The sequence below is a fragment of the Augochlora pura genome, chromosome 11, assembly GCF_028453695.1.
Source record: "Augochlora pura isolate Apur16 chromosome 11, APUR_v2.2.1, whole genome shotgun sequence".
Classification (NCBI taxonomy): domain Eukaryota; kingdom Metazoa; phylum Arthropoda; class Insecta; order Hymenoptera; family Halictidae; genus Augochlora; species Augochlora pura.
Window position 1 is genome coordinate 9,262,724 of NC_135782.1, and position 24,246 is coordinate 9,286,969.

The following is a 24,246-nucleotide window of genomic DNA, read 5'->3' on the forward strand; positions in this document are numbered from 1 at the left end:
CGTTACCCGTAAAGTATTCCCCGAATTCTTGTTCCATCTTCAATGCTCGTTCGTACGTCTTTTTCGCTTGCTCCTCGGTCATTCTTTTGTTCATTTCCCTGGAAGAGTAGGAACTTATTAAATGCTAACAGAGCCCTCCACGATCCTTTTAAATAAGAACTCCGTGTAGAATTGTTATAACACTGAATTTGAAACTCTGAGAAACCGAGAGACAGTGACTCGCAAGTGTCAACGAGGAGACGACATGCTGGAAGATGGTGTAACATTACTGTATAAGTGGAGAATGGCTACTCACATAATCGACTCTACGGATTTCGGTTTAATGAAGATGGCGATGGGATACAGCTGTGCCACCTGTAACCTCTTGATAGCGTTCCCGCTCACGTCTAGGATACAATGTTTTTCCTAGAACGACGAGAATGCTAATGTTAGACATGTTTAGAGAACTAGTTATGTCATGGTTCCGCACAGTTGGCGGTTTGCTATTCTTAGATAAGTAAATGTACGCGCTGTATAAGGATGGTCTGATCAAAACTGGGGCACCTAACGAGCATGCGCGCGAAATTTTCTCGAAAACGAATCGTCGATCAAAAATAAATCGATTCGTTTATTTTACTTATTTTTGCAAGTTGAGTTACCGCATGCTCGTCTGTACCACTCGTCTCGAGGTAGTTTGTACACGATGGCATGTTTCATTACCCTTTCGGCAACTTCCCGAACGGACGCCACAGAGGTTCCATAAAGATTGTCATTGTACTGTCCGGCCTCTATGAACAAGTGGTTCTGAATATCCCTCTCCATCTGCTCTCTCGATGCCACAAAGTGGTAGTCTCGTCCGTCCTCTTCGTAATCTCTTCTACTCCTTGTTGTGTCTGCCAAATTTTATTCAATATACTCTCGACGATCCTTCTTATTTCACTTGTTTACAAAAAATGTATTCCAAAGAAGTATTTAACAGTCGCGTCTACGCCCAAATTTAACACTAAACCTACCATGACGGTCAAAATGACCGGTTCCACGTTTTCTATCTAAATATTTTCGGTATTGAAAATAACTACAATTATATAAAAAAGAATTAAATTTTCTTTTTGTCGATATATCCGTCGCGTTTTTTAATTACTTTTTGGACTAACACTGGCATTGGTTTTATCAGTTCGTCTATTATTTCTGATTCTATTTTATTGCACGCGCGTGTGGCATGAAATGAACTCGGCACCCGTTTTCACTAAACGAAATGCGATAAATGACTAAACTAATTGCACGAGCGATGAACACTTCTAGCTGAACGTGTACTTCCGACAATACGATGCCATGAAACGTAAGTACTAGGCATGAAACATTACTTAAACTGAACGAGAAATTACGATTCGTACTAAATCAGCAGGTGTTCTAATACGTTTCGCGGGTCAGGCGTATTTCTCGCCGCGCGTCGACGATGTTAATGCGAGGTGAGCGCGGTACATCGCGACGTTCGATTAAGGAGAAAACGTATAAATGACTAGTTATCGAGTGTCGATGAAATAGAAGTTAAACGCGCGAAGACGTTTCACCGTTCCGAAAGCTCGTAAAATCCTAGGAAATCTGACGATCCGTCCGTAGCACGTCGGTACGCGAAATGACAGATCCGAATCGTTTCACTCACGTGGCACACAGCTGCCGAATTTGTCGGGGAACTCCGAGATGAGGTCGTCGTTGATGCGATCCTTGAGAGGACCGAGGATAATGACAGGTCGGGTGTACTGAATGGTGAGCTGTTGGACAGCCTCGTACGACAGCACATTTTCTTCGCTGCCTGCAATTCACAGTATAAGTACTCCGGCGTTTCCATGATGAAGCGTAGTTGCTGGGAGCTTTGTATATTCCCGGTTAGAACGTTTACACTCTTTCAAACACGGGGGCAAAAACGCTTCTCTCGTTAAGACGCGAACTCGAAGCTTCTTCTCTTAGACGAGACACCCGGCAGATACGTGTCTTCAAACAACTTTATTTCCTATTCGCGGCAAACATAGCCGAAACCAATTTCCTGGAGCAATTTATCTTTATCGATCGTTTTCAATTTCATATTTCGTTAACGTCTTATCCCGTTATTTGAATCGTCCTAGCTAAATATCCGTTTGTCAGAAAATGCTGGTCACAACATTTTTTATCTCTATTGCAAGGTTTGAATATTAGGCTATCTCTTGCACAACGAATTAGGGGATGTAATAGATAGCTCAGAATTTAGTCTAGATTTTCGTAAGTCGAAGAATCGGATTAAGATCTACGCTGCACAAGTAGACTCGTATCCACGGAGCGTCTCCTCCGAACTGGCCAAGCTCGTATTATCGGCGAGCGGTGGTCGACCTTAAGAATCGTCGATGAGAACCGTCCCCGAAATCGGACGCACAGCACAGTACTTTGATTAGGTGTTGCATAGAAACGCGGCTGATTTATTAAACTTCACTCCGGACGAGCCACGATCCATGCTTCAGCGCTCAGGGGATCGAAGCAAGGGAAGTAGGTGGCTAAGCTCTCTAGACTTTCTAGAACTTAGGCGATCGAAGGGTATCAAGGTCGATTCGGCATTAGTAACAGGCGACTATGTTAGTACTTGAAGCCGGAAGGGTTGGCTTTTGTAATCGATACTTGGTACTGCTACGTAATGCTGACTTTAATTATGTTACTCGGACACGTCGCTTCTTATCGCTCCCGAGGAATTCGATGTGCTAGCACTGTAATTGTGTTCGACTGATACAAATATGTAATTTACGATCGAAATGTCTGCAATGTTAAAGAGAAGAAGTAAAAGAATTAGACAATATCGATACATTGTTTTCAACCTATTGTAATCCGAGGTCGACTCTTAACGCAGCAGAGATATTTTAAAATACAAAATAATTTTTCTGACCCAGTTCCATTTTATTTAGCGTGGTGCATTTCATACGTGCGAAATTGAATTGTGCGACCCATGAAACAGTTACACTTCTAACAGTTCTTTTTTAAATAGAAACAAATCCTATAACGTTAAAATTAATTTGTAACGCGATATAACAATTTCGAATGGCGCCTCTCGAGTCCAAAAGTTAAAAAAGATATTAAACATTTCCGTCGGCAGCGATGGACTTCGAGCTCGCGATAGAATCTCGCGAGGATCGGTGCTCAATTGTAAATAATCGTATAATAATTTAGGATGAGTTGTCACGGCAAATGGCACTCCTTGCTTCGGATCCGAGACAAGGGCCAATTAAATTCGATCATTAGGGTATTCTTGGGGGAAGCCAGTCTCCAGATCTCCATCGCAAGAGATTCAAAGCTTTTCGTTAGCGACAAGAAGCGACGGGGGGTTCTAAAAGTCTACCCAGCGTACCAGCTCATTACCAATCTACAAAAGGGGGGGGGGGGGGGGGTCGGGGATATTTAGTTTACAGAGATCAAACGGCAGACAACAGATAGACAAAAGCACGTGTCGCGACTGTCCCAAATGCGCGAAGCGTTTCTCGGCGTTTTGTTAGTGCTCTTTGGTCTGTGATGGAAGTGAGGAGAGTAATATATAAAAAAAAAAAGAAGAAAGATAGAATAAAAAAAAACAGAAGAGCGTCGATCGGAGGATGTCGATCGAGATAAATCACGGTTCGACGGTGTTAGTCGGGACCTATAAAAGGGTATCGCACTCCGGGTCACACACTGGCTCCTGTCGGATTCACTTACTAAGCTCTTCATCATTCTCATCATCGTCCTTTTCCAGATAAACTAACGTCAGTTCCTCCATATAAGGTAGTTCAACACGATACAAAATTTCTTTACTCCCTGCGACCCAAGACAGATCTCGTTGTGAATGGCAAACATGGTAGAAGCGCGGCGTTAATGAAAGCGAGGAGAATAGTGAACGCGACGGACGATGATAGATGAATGTTCGTGGTCGACGCTCGTATTAGTCGCGGTTTTATCAGACGTTGCATTGTCGTTCGTTTATTTTCACTTTGAATAATTTGTCGCGTCACTGTCAGACATTCCACGTTGATTACGAGTTATTGAAAAATATACGGTAGCTCCCATATTCGATCATCCCGCTTAATCTCTTTTTAAAGTTATGTTTTCTCTAATTTGAATAATTACCATTAGTACATGTTGAACATTTAATTTCTACAAAATCATCGAAAGTGACTAAAACCTAACAACGAAAATATTAGCGGGCAACTGAGCGCGCGTTTCTTTCCTCGTCGCGCAAGTGTATTATTTTATATTTAATAAGTGGTTTACCATCGCGTTGAACAATTCTTTCAATATTCTTGCGGAATAATTCGGTCGCGCATGAATTTCCCAATGAGCGGGACACGGTGCAAAGTTGCCTATCGCTATTCCAGAACCCCGGGGGAGTATACATAGGTATTCGAGGAACGTCGAAATTCGGGAATCCCAGTCGGCGAACAATCATGTTCGAATCGATCCATAAGCGCAGTCAGCTCGAAAAGTTTCTCTGTTGGCGAATCGACAACCTGCGGCGAAGGCCGCGTCCCACAAAAGTGACAACGCGTCGGTGACAAAAGGACGTGGCCGAACAATGCGGTCGTACGGCGCGAGCGCGAGGCTCGCGCGCGCTCCCCGATCGTTATATCGCGGTAATGAACGTGTGCTTTGTTAATTGATGCGACCGAGATGAAACGGCGAGAGTTTCGGCGGAGGGATGCATTATGGAGATCGGAACGGAAGGCGGACAGAGCAGAAGGAACTGGCGCGGAGCGGCTGGCGAGAAGGGGTGGGGATTGAGAATGTAAAATGAGAGACAGAGACAGACAGAGACGTGATTACCTTCGGTGTTAGTGTCGTCCTGGGTGTAGCACAGCATGAATGCTAAAACATAACAAGTTCAATATTTCAGTATACGTTGCGTACTAATAAGCGGCCGTTAATAATTGCTAGGATTAATTATGAAGCTTTAAGCACGAACACCTCCTAACCCCGTCCAGGCAACTCTCGGATTCTCTCGAGCCTGGCCCGTGACTGGAACTCGCGAAAGCGATCTATCCATTTGCGTTTAGCGTTCTATTAGAGTTTGCACGCCTCCTGGTTTTCTTCCTTCGAACGAATGTATTGCACGTAAACGTTCCGTTGATTAACGGGTCGGCTGAATATTACGGGCGACATTGGCCCTTTTAATCTCGCGTCGAGTCACTTATAGTCGACTAGGTACTTTTAACCAGTTAGCTATCTTCGACGATTATACACGTCGTAGACAGCCAACTGATTAAGAAAGGTCAGAGTTGGGCGAAATTTTGTTCGGATGACAGATAAATCATAAAAACTAACGAATCAAATTTTAATCGAATGAGGATTCGTTTAAATAATATTTTAGTTGAATAAGAATTTATTTCTACATGAATTCATACGTAATATGATTGATCTCGATCAAAATGATAGAATATAAAGTATATTTTTCATAACATATCGATTTGTTTTATGGAATAATTTAGCACGAATTATTTAATGAATTCGAATGAATTTGAATAAAATATTCGCACAGACGGAATTTATTCTTAATTATTTATTCGTAACAATTCGAATAGAGCTGGACTGTGAGTAGAATACGTACTTTGATATTCTTTATTAAATTATATATTTTATATAGTATAAATCTTTTATTTTATATGATTCGAATATAAATGTATACTATAATTACTGTAACTAGGATTAATTCATGAGTATCGAAGTAGTAGCCAACAATAAGAAATGTTAATTCCTTTTCCTTGTCAGGCAATGTGATCTCAATTCTGAATTACATTCTTGAAGGAACTTTTTCTATTGGGAACCACCGAATTCTTCAATGTTAGCGGACGCTGTCAGATCATTAGACGTTCGCCGCAATGGAAGTACCTCGACAGTCAACCCGTTAATCGTTGTAAAGACTGGCAACTCGCGATACATGGAAGATGGTAGTTCCCGTGTATGTAATCATGATGCTTCCGTGAAGTGTCAGAAGCGATCCGAACTCTAAAAGCTACTTTCCTACACTCTTCCCGCGAAATGGCCTCGCTCTTAAACGTCATCCGCAGTCGGCTCTTCGCCGACGACACTGCGACGTCTTTACTCGAGCGTCTCGAACGCGAAACTAATCTATTAAATACCGAATTGTGTTCTACAGAGAAAAGCAATAACACGGACCCTATCCAATTAGCTCGTATAGAATGTATTGAGAAGAAAAGGAATGCAACTTCTTTATATGCAACTAATATTATTGTTATTTATTATGCGACAGACTAAAAGTTAATTTGAGGAGTTTAGAAAGAAAGTTCAATTGCCAATGAGACAAAAGATACGCGAGAATGACCCACCAATAGGAGAAGAATATTTAGACATATGTAGACATAGAGAATCATAGTCTATATATTAATAAAATGTCTGCGCTTTGAATATAATATTTTACAAATAAATAATTTAGAGTAATTAATATAATAATTTGTCATGAAATAAGAAAACGTACAATTCTTAACTAATTTTTTATAATTATTGTTTAATATAATTAAGAGAATTGTCGAAGAAATTTCTAATAAAGTTCAAGAAATAAATGAATTATTTATATATATATATATATTTCAAAACATGGAATATAGTAAATAACGAACATTGAATATTTCTTTTATCTACTATAATTGCATCAACATGTATCGCAAACTTAAAACGACAAATTTCTATACATCCTTATTTCATATTTTGGCAAAATACGAAACAAAATAGAAAAATCTTATCTTCCGAACAAATGAATTCTCCAGCTGTCTACACGTATGCGATAAACTCTCCCTCATCGATTAGTCCACGAGATCGTACATGATCAGCGGTCGCAACTCCGCCGATCTCACCCCTTTGAACACGACGTCGTTTGCCAGAAAGAATACGTGCAAAATGCGACGGTCCTCGCGACGATACGCGAATCGCGATCTTATCGTCGAATTGTCCAACGAAAACGATACATATTTCCATGATTGGCGCCGAAACTTTCGTCCACCGTGAATCTACGCGTGCAGGACAGCGACAGGCATTCGAGAGAAGCATCTACGCAAGTCTACGAAAGTCCACAGATAGGTTGTTGGTCAGTTGGAGAAGCGATTCGAATGAACGTGTAGATCGTGCGCTAGGTGATAAATCTGGTAATATCGCAAGCATGAAGTCTCGATGCAAGGGCGGGGTCGCGGCATGCCAAAGCGGATAAGAGTATATACAAAGAGACAGTGCACAGTAGAGAGAAAAACCAAAGATCTCTCGAGAAGTGTACAACGTTGATACGGGGTCGCTGTTACAATCGTTACTCTGTCCATTTTTCCACATAGTTCTGTGTCCTACTGTTTTCGTTTAGTCGATATACACGCACATACGTAATATGTATATATATGTATATATACATATACATATATACATATATATATGATATAGAGACTTGATGAGAATAGATGTGTGCGCGTCGCGTGTGTCGTGTGTATGCGTGATCATCGCGTACGCCGTGTGTGATCGATCGTGTTCTGATTGTTTTTCCCTTTCGGTTTGCGTGTTTGATCAACTCTGGAATAATACTTACGTGTAGGATCGTTTTCGTTCTCGGGTGTCGTGGGCGACCCTACACAAGCAGGCAAAAACAAAACACATGTCACGTTTCACAATCATGTAAAAAAAAACACAGAAGCTCAATCGGAGGAGGATCGGGCGTAATCGTCGCACCTGTCGCGAGTATCTAAGCGGAAACGGTAATACCGAAACAAGATTCTACAGGAAATAATGTTCTCTCTCCCCCACTCTTCTTCGTTCACCGACGGACACAGACTCCTCCCGTTTACCATCTCGTACGACAATAATCGCTACGTTAAACATCGAGAAAACAAGATCAAGGGTAAAGACGTGTGAAGGCAAACCATATCGACAACTACCATAATGTTACGAACTCGCTAAAGGAACACATCGAACAAAGAGACTTTTTGTTGCTTTTTAGGGACGACTCGAATATATATATATAGTCACACGATTATTATTCATCCATGGAGAGAAAAGATCAATCGAAGATAATAACAAACAGAAACAATAGAACGGGGGTTGCATTACACACGTGTGAACAAAATGCTAATTCGTTCAATGTTCAATACACACGGGTCTAAGATATACGTAAATAGTGGCTGAAGTAATACGACGAGAATTTCAATTGATAATTGAAAAAAAAAATAAAAGGAATACCACGTAGAAAAACCACAATAGATAATGGGTCTGAACATGCACAGAACGTGCAGGATACTATCGATCGGTTTTTGGGGACACTCACGTTCCTGGTCCGAACCGTCCTCGGATTTGTCGTCCTTGCTCTTCATGAACGGGAACTTCCGGCTGAACGAGAAGTTCTTCTTTTTCCTGTCCAACGTCGATTGCTGCAACCAATTCATTTTGTTATCAACTGACCGGGGAGTCGGAGAAAATAAAATAGTCGCCGCGTGTGTTCACGGTATCGGTCATCTATATCGATTGGTCGACATGGGGCGAAACTGGAAGCTATAATTAGACTCCGGAGACATTCAATCTAATATTGATATTACATTTTTGTTAATAGAAACACATTTTTGATCTCCGTTGCTTTGATCGAATGTGAAAGATGTTTATTTTGCCCGAAAATCGGCATTTAAATCTTCGTAAAAAATATTAGGTTGGAAACTATGAAACGGGCGCCGCAACTGAACACAGGCTAAACAAAAACGCCTATTTCATAGTTTCCAACCTAATGGAAACTACACAAACCAATGGTCAAGAACAAAATGCAAATATATATTCCTCTCCGATTAAGTCGAGTAAGTCGAAAATATTTTGCAATTCTTCGAAAGACTTGAAACACTAATTTCGTTCGTTTCGATCAATCGTTAAATCATCTGTCTAGTTCTAACAAACTATAATAGCAACCAGGCTGCATCGTTATTTTTGCTTCATCGCTATGTAGGTTGCACACGAAGTTACCTTTTCTAAAGAAGATAATCTAGGACACTCTATAAAAATCAATTTCACTGTGTCAAGAAAACTTGTTCTACGAGAAACCGCCTCTGTCGCTAGGCGAAATATATTTGCTGGAAACAATTCTGTGTACGCAATACTTCAATTTGCCGAAGCATCTGATAAAGATGTTTTTCTTTGCGCATAGATCGATCTTGGGTTAGCCATGGGAACTTTGAAGATTTTTCTGGAGGTGTATATTACGGAACAAATGGCCAATTAGACGGCCATTAATAGTTCCAGCGTCTGACGCCGCAGAGCCGTTTATCTAAAGATCGTTGGCGTAGGCCGGATTGATTTTTTCGAGGTGCGGGTCGATGGGAGCACTTACCTTGTCGAGGATGACCGGCATGTGACCTTGGAACTTGACAGAACGATCCCTTGCGCGTTGCTTCCGTTCCCATCGTCTGCGCGACGGAATTATACCAAGGCCTTCCTCTACTCCCTGAGGATTCACTCTTCGGGCCTGCCACCATTCGTCATCGCTGGCGTTCGTCACGTGCAGGATTTCGCCATAACGGAACGCCAAACCACGGCTTGGCAGACCGTCGTCCTTGTTAGGATCGTAGTCGAACAACGCTCTGCACAGCAACAAGTGTAAACGGATCAGTTTCGCCATTGCTTCATCTTCATTAATCATTTACGAAATGTTTTATCATTTTTCAATTTTAATACTTCCTTGATACGAATTTCATTACAAATTCATTTATTACAAGGACGGAGACAATCGTGATTGAAGGATGGATTCACTCGGCTCACCTGACGTAAAGTGATTTCTTCTGGGAGGTCCTCATGAGGGTGCCTGTCATCATATTCTGCTGGGAGATCTGTTGTTTAAGATCATGGATCTTCGCCTCGAATCTGTTGTAGTCTTCGGGCTTGTACTGTACCACGATCGTCACTGTCTGACCGGTACCCTGGACGGAAACGTGGAAATTAATCGAACCGATCAATCAGAAACACTCTTCGGAGGAAATTTAACCGATTTGTTGTACCTCGGTTTTTCTATGATCGCGATGCAATTCGATGCATTTAGAATATCGCGAATCAGTCTTGCAACTAGACGACGAATTTTATCCATTTCTACCAAAGAATGAGTAGACCAAATATAAAACATTAAAATAGATTAAAGAATTTCAAGTAATTGTCGTGTTAATTTCAACTTTTTCAAACGATGTGCATGTCTCTTCGATGTATAGCTCATGGAATGCAAGTGTAAGTCTTGGAATTTACAATAAGCGTCGACAACTTTTGTTTTCCTTTTGTATAAAAATCCGCTGTCTACTTATTAAGGAGGTCGTGGTGGTTTCAAGGTTTTTTACGCAGCGTCCCCGTTACAAAGGAGCAAATGACGGAAACGCTGCGGCGCGGAAACCCGAGAGCGTAATTTCGACGTACCTTGAGGGCTGCGGCGGCCTCTTCATGGGTGGCTGTCCGAAGATTAATGCCATTGACACTGACTATTTGATCACCGCGGCGCAGCTCGCCGCTAAGGTCAGCCGGACCTCCGGCTAGGATGAAGGAAATGAAAATTCCCTCGCCATCTTCGCCACCGACGATGTTGAAACCCAGCCCGGATGAGCCTTTGTTGAGCACGACTGTGCGCACCTCTCTGGAAAAAAGGAACGGTAGATACCTCGTCATTAAAACGTCCAACGATAGAGCAACGCGTCGCACGAAATTATCTGTTAGCAATTCATCTATCGGCGGTTTCCTAACAGCTCTTTCAAAATTGAAGAATTTCTGAAAAAAATGGTCTTAGAAAAATATCTATTAACATCCATAATCCATAAAGTTACTAAGTTAAGTCATAAATAACTCTTGTTCCTTTATTAGACATTTAGTTTATTTCTTTTTATTTATTTCTGTTTCTGTTTTAAATTTTATTTATGTTGTAACCTTATCATATTTAATGAAGGTAAAAACTCGATTGCCCCGGTGACTCATAGCTGGTAGATGCGAACAATACTTAGTTATTTATGACTCGACCTAATATTTAGATTGACATAAGTTTACGAGTTCTTTGGGAATGTTATTTGAAAGAATTCGATCAAGCTGCTCCTAGTACACGGTGATTAAAAACCTATGAATAGCCTTCACACTAATAAAATGTTGATCGAAGTTTTCGTTAGATTTATCGAAATTTCGTTCTTACTGGATAACAACTGGTTTGAATATAAACTCGCAGAACAACATAAACCATCGAAGAGTTTCGTTGACAACGGTGAAAAGGACGCAGAGATTTTGCCGCGGCAACGCGAGTACAAAATGGTATGTGCCAGCTGAAATACTCCTCTCGGCGATATTGTTTACGCGGCGAGCGTTATTAGACGTTGGATGATAAACCGTGGCGGAAAACAGTGACGGAAAAGTGTCGTGCAAACAATTTCGACCTACAAACGCTGGTAATTACCAAGCAATTCGTAATTGCGATCGCTAAATCGTTTTCCATCGCAGACGAAAGACACCGGGACGATTCTTGTCCGGTCTCGATGCTTCCGTCCTCGTCTGTTGCTCACGGAGGGATAAAGTTTTTTTATTACCGCCATTAATTGCAGCACTTCTCATGATGCTTTAATTAAATTCGCTCCGCCGAAAAAGACGACGAGACGAACACGCGTTAAAGCAAGTTTAATGTCGGCGCTATCGCAATCGTCGCGAAGTTGTAAAGCCGTGTTCTAATTAAATATTTGTAATTCGTCCACAACGTGTTGATTAAACAATATTCGGCTCGCTGTTCTGCCCAGACTACATGGGCATCGATTAACATCGTTATTAATTATGTTTACTTAAATATAATACGAAAATAGATCTTCAATTTATACGTAGCGCTATTCTTTTAAACTTTTCCGATCTTTGAAGAGAGTTACTTTAGTAACTTCATCTTAAGACGAAGCTCCTGATGTTTCTGCTATTTTATATGTTAGTAAAATATTGCACTATGATAGGCGTTTCAAAATTATTAAAAGGAACAAAACCTTTTTAATCTAATTTCATAACCAAAATTATATGCATCGATTGTAAGACCTACAATTACAACCACGTACAATTTCGTTTCCCTCGTAAATAATTTTCATAACTCGGGATAGATATGTCACTGGACAGTGAATCATTTATTCAAAATAAAAATCGTCTATATTAACGATAAGAAATACGAGGTAGTTGGAAATACTTTCTTTTAATAATTATAATAAGTTGAAATTAATGTAACGACACCCATAAATTTGTCTAATGTTTCTCCAGTTCAGTATTTGACCTATGTATGTTTCTGTCTCAAACGCAATCATTGCACAATTCGTATTTCATTTAGCCATTTCAGCCGTAAATGCATAAAGTCCTTGTTAACAATAAGTCGTGAATAGGTGTTTTTGTATCAATAAAGATCCATCGTTCGTATTTTAATTAAAGCATACCAGAAGGAAATGAATCGTCGAGGAAATCCATGGTAGATTTCATGGATTTATTTTGGTTGTTGAACCTCGTGGGATATCGGGCTTGGAGAAAATATGAACGCGAGGTAAGCTATGAAATGCATTCCTGACGGTACCCTGATAACCCTGCCAGTTAATCACGAAGTAGCAGAATCGAGTTCCCGTAGGCATTATTCTGTCACGAGATACAATTCTCTCGTTGACGGGGAACATGAAACAATTTGTGAACGGAACCTCGTTCTCCCGTCTGCTCGATCAACTGTACACGTCGGCACGACGTGATTTTAACGGTTTTGACGGGGAAAGTAGTTTGTCGATATTGGACGCCTGAGAGCTATAAGTTAGCGAGCGCGCACAGAGTACCGGCGCACGGAATTAGCCTCCCTGTTTCGGGTTTCGCGAATTCGATCGTAAAAGATCCTCGACGACAAAACGCCGGCAGATGTATCCGACATGACAGCCGTACTAAAAAGATCCAATTGTTCCGCAAGCTCGGGAACCGCGTTTCCAAAATTTTATGTAGCAATTTCTGGGACGTTTCGATCGAACAGCTTTGCGGTGTTTCGCGAGTTTCGAAGAAAGAGTTTGAGAAGGAAGGATTTAAAATCAGCCTTCTATCGCCTTTCAAATAATTAGCGATTGGAACAAGTAGACTGCGAATTTTATGTATTTGCAAGAGTATTGGATGGTTACAATTGAAAATGGCATAAAGAGAAAAGAAACTTAAAAGTGTCGAGATGCCTTCTTTTGAATCTACTAAATATACATTTACGAAAATGTTATGTTTTAAAATGTAATCTGTATATACTATAAATTAATATGACTCTAAAGTATCTTAACAATAAATTGGGCCACGATTCCAACCCACTAATATAATAATTTACAACAAGGACAAGATTGTTCTCACTTGTACATAATTTTTCCTGTGACCAATGTGACCCCTAAGTACGACAATTTTAACCCTTTGCTCTCGATTGCCCCAAAGTGAAGCAATTTAAAATATATCTTCATTGTTCCCATAGCAGAGTCCTTAAGTTTAAAGATAAATTTCAAACGGCTCCGCTGCAGTGCTCTCGAATGCGAAGGGTTAAAATTGAAGATATGAAACCGGTCACGCTGCCCGCATGGTAGTATAAATTTCTCAACGCAGACAGAAGTCCGCTTCCAATTGATTCGTTTCGTTGCCACGCAGTAATGCTGTCTAATTTTCGTGAAACATTAGTCAGGGCGCGTTTGTTCCTCCGATCGTTACGTAATCGGTTAGAAATTGCGACGCGTTGGCACCGAAGGCGTATCGAAATCGGCGAGCGTCAATTGGATAATGTCCCCGGCAAGTTTCTGATTTCCGAGTCATCTGCATCGCGGCACTCTCGCGGCTTCAACGACTCTGTGTCACCGGTATTCGCGAGCTACACACATGTCAGTCAGCGCGGTTGACGCGCACCCGAGGCGCCTTGTGTATTACGCGCCATTGAGCCTTCTGCTCTGCGAGATCGGGATGTTCCCGCAAAATAGAGTCCGACGCGTACCCGTCGCATTTCCTCTGCGCACCGTCGGAACCCGGGCGAGGGAGCAATCGCGGTGCGCAATGGGCTCAACCGGCGAAATTATCGCGTTAATTAAGGCCCCCATTGAAATTCGACCGTTCGAGGGCTGACTAGACGCGCGAATTTCTGCGGAAACGTCAGCCAGCCGCGGGGGCTTCCGTCGCGTGAACGCCGGGAAGCTGTTAGACGATCTCGGCCGTCTTCCGTCTAGACGGCTCTGCTCCGTTCTGTCAACCCGCAATTTAACTGCAGGTGCTTGTTTACCAATACTCGATAGCGAAACGTCAATTTGAGGAGTGCCGAGTTGCCTCGTGCGATTTTGTAGACGGAACCGCTGATTGCAGAGAATTTGTCGGCATGCTAATTATTCTTGGGGACAAATCGATTTGTCTGACGGTCTGTGTCTATTTCTTGCTGAACATGGTGTTGATCTTATTCTATCAGATCAACCTTTATAGACCGAATTTGTACATGTTATATTAATCAAGCAATGTGCACTTCCTTTAGCAGGGTCTTTGGTAATTATTCTAAAATGTCTGACATTGATGTGCACGTTTCAGATCAAATTCAATTCGAATAATAAGATTAATATGTTTATAGTGTTAATGTAATATAATATAACTGTATTCTAGCAATGATTTTTAGTTTGATAGAGATGATTAAAGCGAAATTTGAAAACGAATGTTATTAAAGTGAAACAGTTATGGCATTTGATACATTGAAATGATTAGGATGATTGACATATTTGTAACGTGTTGGAATTCTCCACAAACTATACTTATCTTTAATACTTTAGCTAAACCAGTCTTTTTATACCGAATTTCTATGTGTTTTATCAATCATGTCTGATATTTTAATTAGAATAATAAGACGAATATTTTTATTATAAGGCAAGCATTGTCATATCACTACGACGAGTATACTCGTCATTCACAACTAAGTGGTAAAAGTACAATTAAATAAAATGCAGTAGTATGTACTCTGCAGCAAGAATAAATAGAATCGGAACAATTACGTATAAAGAGTTTTTATTAAAATATACTTTTATTGAAGATCGTTTAAATCGAAGTGTGAAGGTCTGCATATAAAAACGTTGCCAGAAAACGTGCCACCGACTTGAAATAAGTTTACGCTTCTTGACTGCGTATAACCATGCAGAATTCGATAAAATACCAATATGCAAGAAATGAAATGCGAACTTGTGCTACGTCTGTCAGTAGACATCTCCACCTTCCATTTAAGCTAAATTGTATTGAAATATCTCCACGAGAACGTATCTCAAAATTCATCTGAACTATCGCTTTGAATTCGTGTCAACTCGATGATATCAGAGGTTCGACTCTTTTTAATTTTTCAAAATGACGACGATATTCTGTTAGAATCTAATCTACCCTGTCCTAAAGTAGACATTTCCACCTTCCATTTAAGCTAAATTGTATTGAAATATCTCCACGAGAACGTATCTCAAAATTCATCTGAACTATCGCTTCGAATTCGTGTCAACTCGATGATATCAGAGGTTCGACTCTTTTTAATTTTTCAAAATGACAGCGATATTCTGTTAGAATCTAATCTACCCTGTCCTAAAGTAGACATTTCCACCTTCCATTTAAGCTAAATTGTATCGAAATATCTCCACGAGAACGTATCTCAAAATTCATCTAAACTATCGCTTTGAATTCGTGTAATTTTTCTTGTCCTTCCTTAGGTATCAAAGGTCTATGAACGGACTTATTTAACAACCTAGTACAAACATATAGAAGAGTAAAAAGAGCGAATAACAGATTGTAACATGTAATAAACGCGAATAATTAAAACGTGCCGACCAGCGATAACATTTGGAATTTTCGTTCCGCCAAACGTATGGTTTTTCGTGGAACCGTGGAGGAGGAGGAGGAGAACGGTAGCAAACAGAGTCTTGATCCTAATTAAAATTTTCGCGGGAGTTCGCGCTTATTCGGAACGGTTCACGCGAGGGTTGCTCGCACGGTATCTAGGGGTAAGTTGTGCCCCGCATCGAGACCTAGATTCACCCTGCAACCCTTCTCCGGATTTCAGCCCCGGAAGGTCGATTCTCATTCCGTTTCAGAGGAACCACTCAACGCACCGGGGCTTCTCGGTTGCGTTAACAAAGACCCCAAATTAGTGGTCGGCCGGCGCAGCTGCGTTTTCAGGTCTCCATTAAGGTCGCATCGCTATGCGCACGGCTGATAAACCGGGAGTTGGCGAATTTACGGTAAATTTAGAAGCTTGCCGACCGTTCGCTCCCGCCTGCATTTTGCCTGTTTGAAAAGTTCGCGACCGGTATTTTCGTCACGATCGGACTTGTCCGACACGTCCGCCGGTGTAATCGTCTCGTTTCACTCGTGAAAAAAAGCAAATCAATTTTACATGCATTGTTATTTGCATTCGCGGGACGTCCGGTTACGAGCGAAAACTCCATCGCGTTTACCAAAAATATTTTTGTCGAGATTTTTTAACGATGCGCCGCGTTCTGGGGGGAATATTCCAATTCGGCGGACAGCTTTCGGAAATGGTGGCGCGCACACGCTTTTAAATAACTAAAATGTTGGTGAATTAATTGTTGGCGACATTAATCGGTTATTATTTACCGTCGACGGAAACAGTTGATTGGTTTGGGACCAGAGTTCGGCAATTTTTTTAGTCGGATAACGTATTTAGATAATAGTTTATGCGAATAAAATCTTAGTCGAATGAAAATGAATTCGTACAGAATAAATAATAAGAAAATAAGTGGCATGAATAAAAATGAATAGAAAGTGTTCTCTTCATAATTTATTGTTTTATTTCTTTCATATTACTTTCTCGAATTATTTGAGAATGATTTATGACGAATAATATTCGAATAGAATATTTGACTGAAAGGAGTTTAGATTGATATTCTTTACTAAATTATATTTTAACGTTGTGTTTAAACAAAATATAAATAAATATTAAAAAAGTGGTATCTACTGAAACTTTAAGAAATTGATTTCTCGTGGAGAATATTTCGGGTTCGTCGCAATGTTTTCTTTGTCGAGAGTGCGTCGACGTTTCATTATTTTAGTTACTGTCCAGCACCGTGTTCTGTGCTTCGTATTTCAATGGAAACGGTCAGTCGAACCGTAGTTCGGAAAGAAGCCGTTTAATCGGCATAGTGGGTGATTGACATTATAGAAGAGCCGATCAATTAAAAAAAAAAAAAAAAACGAACGGAGAACAAAGGAACAGCCGGTGAGCACGAGTGGTGTTCTTTAATCAACAGAGCAACTATATTTAGCTAGTGCTAGCACACAGCACGAAATGTCAATACTCCGTTGCCGAGCGCTATAAAATATTGCAATATCAGGCCCTCTGAAATAGTATCGCGACCAGGTCCACTTGAACATTTTATAAGTTCGCGTTCCTCCTCGAGTGTTCAATAAATCTCAGCATCGCCGACCTTTCTGTTCTATTATAAGGAATGGCCCTTTAAACATTCATAGGAACAATCGATCGATAATTGAATTCTCAAAGGAATGAAATTTTCAACGGAATTTTATTCGTTCTTGTTACCGGTAGTAACTCTGAATGTTTTACGCACTTTTGGGCACATCCGGCGATGAAAATGTTACAAAGAAATCTTGGATAATTTTTGTATTATTCTATCATTTTTATTATTTTATCATTTCATGCGGAAACATTTGATTTTTATTTTACATTGATTTTTAAAAGCTTTGAAGCGTGGAAATCGGACAAGTATCGTAATTAGAGGGTGAATTTATTAACAAAATAAAAATGCTTTGCGTTAATGTCAGATGTTAATCTTGATCTTTTTACTTATATTTGTTACATGTGCGTGACATTTGCGCTTTACTAGCAATTATTTCAAACTGTAATTCTAACATTTACTTTGGGAAATGTTTTCTGTAAATGGGTAGCTTGCGAAGTTTTCCTTCTAGAACGTTGTTTCTCGCTGACGCCATTTTGTGTTTCTGTATGTTCCACGCGTCGAGAAGTTCTCAATGGTATTACGCTTTCGGACGTTAAAACCGGGTCATCCCACGCGAAACCAGACACTTTTTGGAGTACCAACTGTTTTCAGATTTTCATGAAATTCGAATGTGCTGCACTCTATAGCGACACGGGATTGTATCCCAAAGGATGTCTATACATTTTCAAAACTGTTGATTTTACGAGAAATATGCTAGCGGAGTCGATCATTGTGTAGTGAACAAATTACTGTTTCCGGGCATAATTAACGATACATTTATCGAATGAGACGTGTTTAATTTTATTGTTCTTTCATTTTGTTTATTTTGTAGCAAAGCACTTCTTTTATTGAGGAGAAAAATTAAGAATAATATTTTAACAAGCATTTATTTGTTTTTGATTCCTTTTTAATAAAAACATTTAATATGTCTAAAAACTAACAAGAAGTGGTTACCTTAAAATAACCCGATTCGCTACCTCAAATTACCAACAATGTTCCTGGAAACATAATTTGATCTAACAATTGTAAAATATTGATTAAACACTTTACATTTCGTAATTTAATGTCAAAAGGCTGTATCTGAAACACTTGTGAAATCAGCGACTTTGAAAATCATTTAAAATCGTGTCGTAAAATCTACTAACATGTTTTTCAATTTAAATATCACAAGTAAATGATGAACGGTAAAAAAGGACTCCTTTTATATTATACAGCAGGTAAAAAAAAACAAAAAAAATTCCCGATGACTCACTAGCCAGATGTTTTCTTTATTCACAAGAAAAATGACCCGCCTATTTAAAATACGAGAGAACTTTTCCTCCAACCTAATAATATACACCTTCTTTTTCTTCTAAGAGATTCTTGCAATTAAAAGCTACAACTGTAACGACAATGGTACGGCAAGGGATTAAAAAGCTCGAAAAGTGTCCGCGATATAGCGCGGAACGAGCCAGCCGAATACGAAATTAGAAGCTGTCCCCACCTGCGTTCGCGCACGCATCGTAATTATTTACGATGTGTTCTGGTCGGAGCGCGATGCGCCTTAATTGCATACAACCTGTTGGAAACGTTTCACTCAAAGCTCGCATAAAACGATCACTGTCACGGTCGAGGACCCGGCGACTGATCCGGATCATGAAATATTTATAACGACAGTAACGGTAGACACGATTTCATGGTTAATTGACCGCGCATAAGACCGGTGGTCCTCGCTGGCGAATTCATGAATGGCTTCGTTTGGTTACCACGGATCTCGGCGCACGGTTTATCGTTCGGGATGCGGATGTTTGCTCATCCGATTCGTCTGTCGCCCGCACAGTTGCCCGCTGTTTTCGCGTCGCATTGGCTCGAACACGCTGGAACGTTCGCGAGAGGAATCGAGTTATCGTCGGAAATTCAATTTTTGCGAAAACTGCGAAACACAGTTGTCAAGCTCGCGTCCGCATTATGTTGCGTTCCAGCGAACCGAAAGGCTGCGTCTGAAAGCAAAACGACCACTTGGGCCGAGTTCTCTGCGGAATGCAGCCTGTCGAGAACATCGACGCGATCGCGGAACGATGACAGCATTCTTTCGCAGCTCGGAGAAATGCATTTTATTTTTAGTCGCGGCGATACTTCGAATGCCGCGATACTTTCTATAGTAGACGAAAGATAATTGTCGAAGTGTTCCTGTATTTTGACGATGATTAACCCTTAATAACCCAGAGTTTCAATTTTGATACCAATCTTTTAAACCGAATGTTCACATTACTATTAGATTTTTTTATAGGTTGGCTGTACGTATTTTACTGTTGTATAATATTCTTTCCAACGAAATTAAAAAAAAAAATCTAATGTCATTATTGTTTTATTTTATCTATGACATATTACTTGCGCGGCAAAGTGAACAAGTAAACACATTTTACTAAAAGTTTTGTTGAATACAAATTTGATATATTTTCTTTTTCTGAAGAATATAAATACTTTTGAGGTAAGTGAATATATTATTTTCGCTATGATATAATTATTTTTTGCGAATGCATGTTTTACTTGAAGAAACTAGTGCTATTTTTGTAGCATTAATGCCTGAAGTATCAAAATTGATACCTGGTTTTTTTTCTAAATAAATATGTAAAATAAATATTGTGATTTTTTTAGCTATTTTTCCCTTCATCTAGACCCTCAAGCAAACACAGTAATATTAAAAAAAAAATCACTTTCGTAAAGGCTACTAAGGCTACTAAGGGTTAAGGGGAACGGAAGGGGTGGGAGAGACTCGTGCGAAGCGTTCGAACGACAGGTGATATTTGACAATATTTTTGCAACATAAAAACCTTGATGAAGTTCATTGCCATTTGGCTTAAAAAATGCAAAATTGTCGGAGATACACGCCGATTTAATTATGCAATAAACATAGTTTAATAATTATTATTATGAAGGATATTAGTTCATACGGCGCGTAATATTATCGCGAAGAAAATATCGTTTGATTTTCCGTTCTGAATCGCAGGAAATGTATGCTAGACGAGGAAGGTGTGTCGTCGACAAGGAGGTCCCTAAGGAATACATATAACATTTCGTTAAATATTGATAAAACGTAACGAAACAATATCTTTTGCATCTTGAAATGTTAAAGGATATATGTATGTATCAAGTGACGATGAATTTCATCAAGGTTTCATGTTATATAAATATTGCCAAATATCACTTGTTGTTTAAAGACTTGGCATAAAAAGATCTTTTAAGGTACATCGAGGAACGCGCTTTATAGGATATCAGGCTAAATGGCTATGATTATATTATCAGACTTTGTATACCACCGCGGAAATGGCCACAGCTACTATAATTACGTTAATGCTGACATATTACGAGGTCATTGGGCACACCTGTGACAAACTGCATCGAATCGCTTCTACTTCATTCTCTGCAATCTGTATGCACTTCATTAACTGCTTTGCGTAAACATTTACAATCCACTTTGAACAGTGTAATTTCGCTATAAAATTCATTCATAGATATCATTAAATAAAATCGACTAGTAAAGTAATTTTAAAGAAACAATTTATATTGATCGATGGAAAAGCAACTTCGTGTTGTCACTAATAAAAGTGTAAGTTCTGTAACTTCACGAGAAAAAATCGTGGTAACTTCATTCAACCCTTAAATTAAAGGGGAAGGTCCGATTTTTATGATACTATGGATGGAATGTACGAAAACAATTTGTGCAGTTTCATAGAGGGCGTTGAAATTTACATTTTTTTTATATCACGAAAACCATAAAAGAGAGACTTCATTCTTTAATTTAATAAGAAAATTGTAATTTTACGATAATTTTTATCGGGGCTACCGCTGCTCAAAGATTCACGATTTTTGACTGATAAATATACTCGCAAGGTTACAGAACTAATGCTTCTGTCGACAAAAGAATTAAATTCACTTCTTTTAGAACTTAATACAGCATTTTCGGTAGTGCAATATTTGAAAACAATATTTCAAACAATTGACACTGTTCCATGTATCTACATATATCATAGCTGTTTTAAACTTAATATAGCATTTAACGAACTCTAATATGGTGCCCTAATAAACAGAATTTATTAATATAATTCATTAACACAACTTAGTAACGACCAACGGTATTGAAGTTGGAAGTATGAACATTGTAACACCTTTCAAAGTCCAATCATTTCGAAGGCGTTACAGTTAAGCCTGTAAGAAGAGAATTCCATCCCCTATAACATAACCTAAACGAGAACGTTTGACAGTATCGAATCCATGAAAATAAATATCGACTAGTATCCAAATAAAACTCTTCGTAAATGTTACGAAAGCTGTGTTCAGAAAATTGAAACGCTGCATGTTACCCTAAAACAACAAGAAAGAAAATTCGCACGATAGACTAATAATTACCAAACGTTGAATCATTTATCGGCGATACGCACGGGAGGAAGCAAACGGTCTCCCCCAAGTTCAATCGCAGAGGGGGTGAAATACAACAAAGCAACGAACGTACACAGACCAAGGTAGGGGTTCCAGCTGATTCAGCTCCGCCTGCGCAGTTCGCGCCGAGCTGCAACGGCGATGCGTGCACGTTTCACGCACCTGTTCGCCGCTGTTCCGCAGTGACGTAATACCCGCGGATTCGGCAAAGAGAGAGAGAGAGAGAGAGAGAGACACACAGAAAGAGAGCGAGAGGGCGAGAGAGAGGAAGAGAAACAAAATGTCACTAGGTCAAGAGAAGCTTAACACGTTCAGGTCCCTGACTGACAGACTCGGTCACGAGATAAGCGACGTTCCAAATAAAACTTTAAGGATCGGCGCCGACTAATGTCCCGTAAATTAGTATTAACTACCCTACGTGGAGGGTGCCGCACCTCGAGGTGGCCCCACACTGGCGTAGACAGCCAATTGCCTGGCTCCGCCTTATGTCTCCACAAATAGCAAGAGGCGCTGGGTCGCTTTGGGATTTGGAAGAACAACCCCTTAATCAGTTAACCAGACAGGATGAATCAACCGAACGTTTGTCGTTATTAATTTAATTAGTCATGCTTTCGCTTTACTATGTTGTTCGGAGATTGTTAGTATAATGTCGTGTAAAACTTGTTTGACAGCTTCGTTTTAGATTTAATTAAGGATCTTCGGAATTGGTGTCTTTACTGTTGAATCTATATGTTTCAATTTGCACCTGTGTGCCTAACCTAGAATAATAGCTGACGTAATACTTTCTTTTAGATTAGTATAATATTGTGAGTAATTTGTTTAAGTAAACTCGATTGTTTACTTGACAAAATCAATACATCCACCCTTGCACCTCCGAGACCTTATCTGGGATAATTGTTTCCTTAATTCATCTCATGATTAGTACGATACTGCGTTTAATTTGTTTTAAAGCTTTTCAAGTTGTAAACTTAAATAACCATTTAGTTCTTAAGAATCATTAGAGTTATCCTTACGATTTGATCTTTGTGCTTCAATTTGCATCTGTGCTCGCTACTCTGGTATCATTGCTTTTATAATTTCTTAATTAAATATTGTATTAATTTCTTAAATAAATGTGTGACCAATGTTGGTGTAAACAGGTTTTTAAAGTTCCGCGATTAAAAAGCTAAAAACCATCACAAGTCCTACACCTTTAACACCCTTTATCAGCCTAGCACCTTGTGTTCCCACATGTCGCAATCGCACTACGGTTCAGCACGTCTAAACGTTCCGCCATGACGTCTCAAGACACCCGAACGTGTTAATCGCAGCGACAAGAGCGGATTCCGTTCGGAATCGAGCGGATCGAAGCCGGTAGATCCTAGAACAGCTACGGTCGTCACGGGAGGACACAGTCCCGGGTCCGGTTGATGAATGACCCGGGATCTCTGCGCCGATACGTAATAAATTCTCGGCGGACGGTCTGCTTTCTCTGATCCCCGTCCACGAGTCGTGACGATCCTCCTCTCTTTTTCCGAACGGACCGGACCATCGCAGCCCGTTAATCACGCGATACCGGCCAATTTCCATTAATCACTCGCGCGTCTGGACTCGGCCCAGAGAACGTTAGTGGGTCAAGGGAGCCGCGCAACTTTCAACTTGACAGAGCGACGACGCCGCGATTTTACCTCGAACTCGATCGATCCGCAACAGGAGATCCTCGGGCGCAAGATGGATCGCCATCGCGAACGGATCGTAGTCTCTAAAAAGAGACGAGGCTCTTTTTCCGCCGCGCGGTAGAAACTGGCACAACTGTCGCAGAGAGCTCGTCGGGTGTCAATCGGACCCGATTCTATCCGGCACGTGCTCGTTGGGCTAGATTCTACCTGTCACCGAACATCCCCTGGAATAGATCCTCGAAATCTCGTCGATCGTCCGCTTGGAAACGGCGAACCATAGGAGAGCCGTCCAAAAGAAGCTCACCTCGATCACTGCCCGGAACGACCGCACTCGGCACAGATCCAACACGATCACCAGTTCACGACCGTCGGTCTTTATCGTCGTCGGTCGTCGTCGCCGTCGTCGTCTTTATCGTCCTCGTTAAATCCCGTTGCGCCTTTCAAAATACTGCGCGGACATCGCGTGGCGGATTCCGCGGGACGCGCGCCACGCTGGTGCGTGTGCCCGCGACGCACCTGTTCCCCGGCAGTGACGTAACCTTTATGGCATAACACGCACACACGGTGTGCCCCGGTTTTCGGGTTCGCGGCGGCGAAAGGCCGAGCGGAATTGCGGGCCGATTGCGAGAGCTGATTACGAGAGCTGACTCGAGCGGGGGATGAACGTGCGCAGCTGGCCGAGGAAACGAGACAGGTCGACGAGCGAGATGATTCCTAAAGGGTGGCGA

General features: G+C 40.6%; 1 protein-coding gene across 9 annotated transcripts in view; it reads right to left on the reverse strand.

Moving 5' to 3' along the window:
- Dlg1 (MAGUK family member discs large 1) overlaps positions 1–24,246 on the reverse strand; it is a 630,693-nt gene that overhangs the window by 4,248 nt on the left and 602,199 nt on the right. For 4 of the 9 annotated variants that reach the window (XM_078194778.1, XM_078194777.1, XM_078194786.1 and 1 more), the window contains 11 exons: positions 10,390–10,603; positions 9,751–9,908; positions 9,323–9,572; positions 8,279–8,381; positions 7,547–7,585; positions 4,789–4,830; positions 3,688–3,786; positions 1,643–1,792; positions 700–872; positions 296–405; positions 7–98 (listed from right to left, as the gene is read on the reverse strand). In XM_078194778.1, the coding sequence (XP_078050904.1) occupies positions 7–98; positions 296–405; positions 700–872; positions 1,643–1,792; positions 3,688–3,786; positions 4,789–4,830; positions 7,547–7,585; positions 8,279–8,381; positions 9,323–9,572; positions 9,751–9,908; positions 10,390–10,603 (1,430 nt within the window). The remainder of the gene's footprint in view (positions 1–6; positions 99–295; positions 406–699; positions 873–1,642; positions 1,793–3,687; positions 3,787–4,788; positions 4,831–7,546; positions 7,586–8,278; positions 8,382–9,322; positions 9,573–9,750; positions 9,909–10,389; positions 10,604–24,246) is intronic. The other 5 variants (XM_078194782.1, XM_078194780.1, XM_078194779.1 and 2 more) reach the window with 4 other exon arrangements.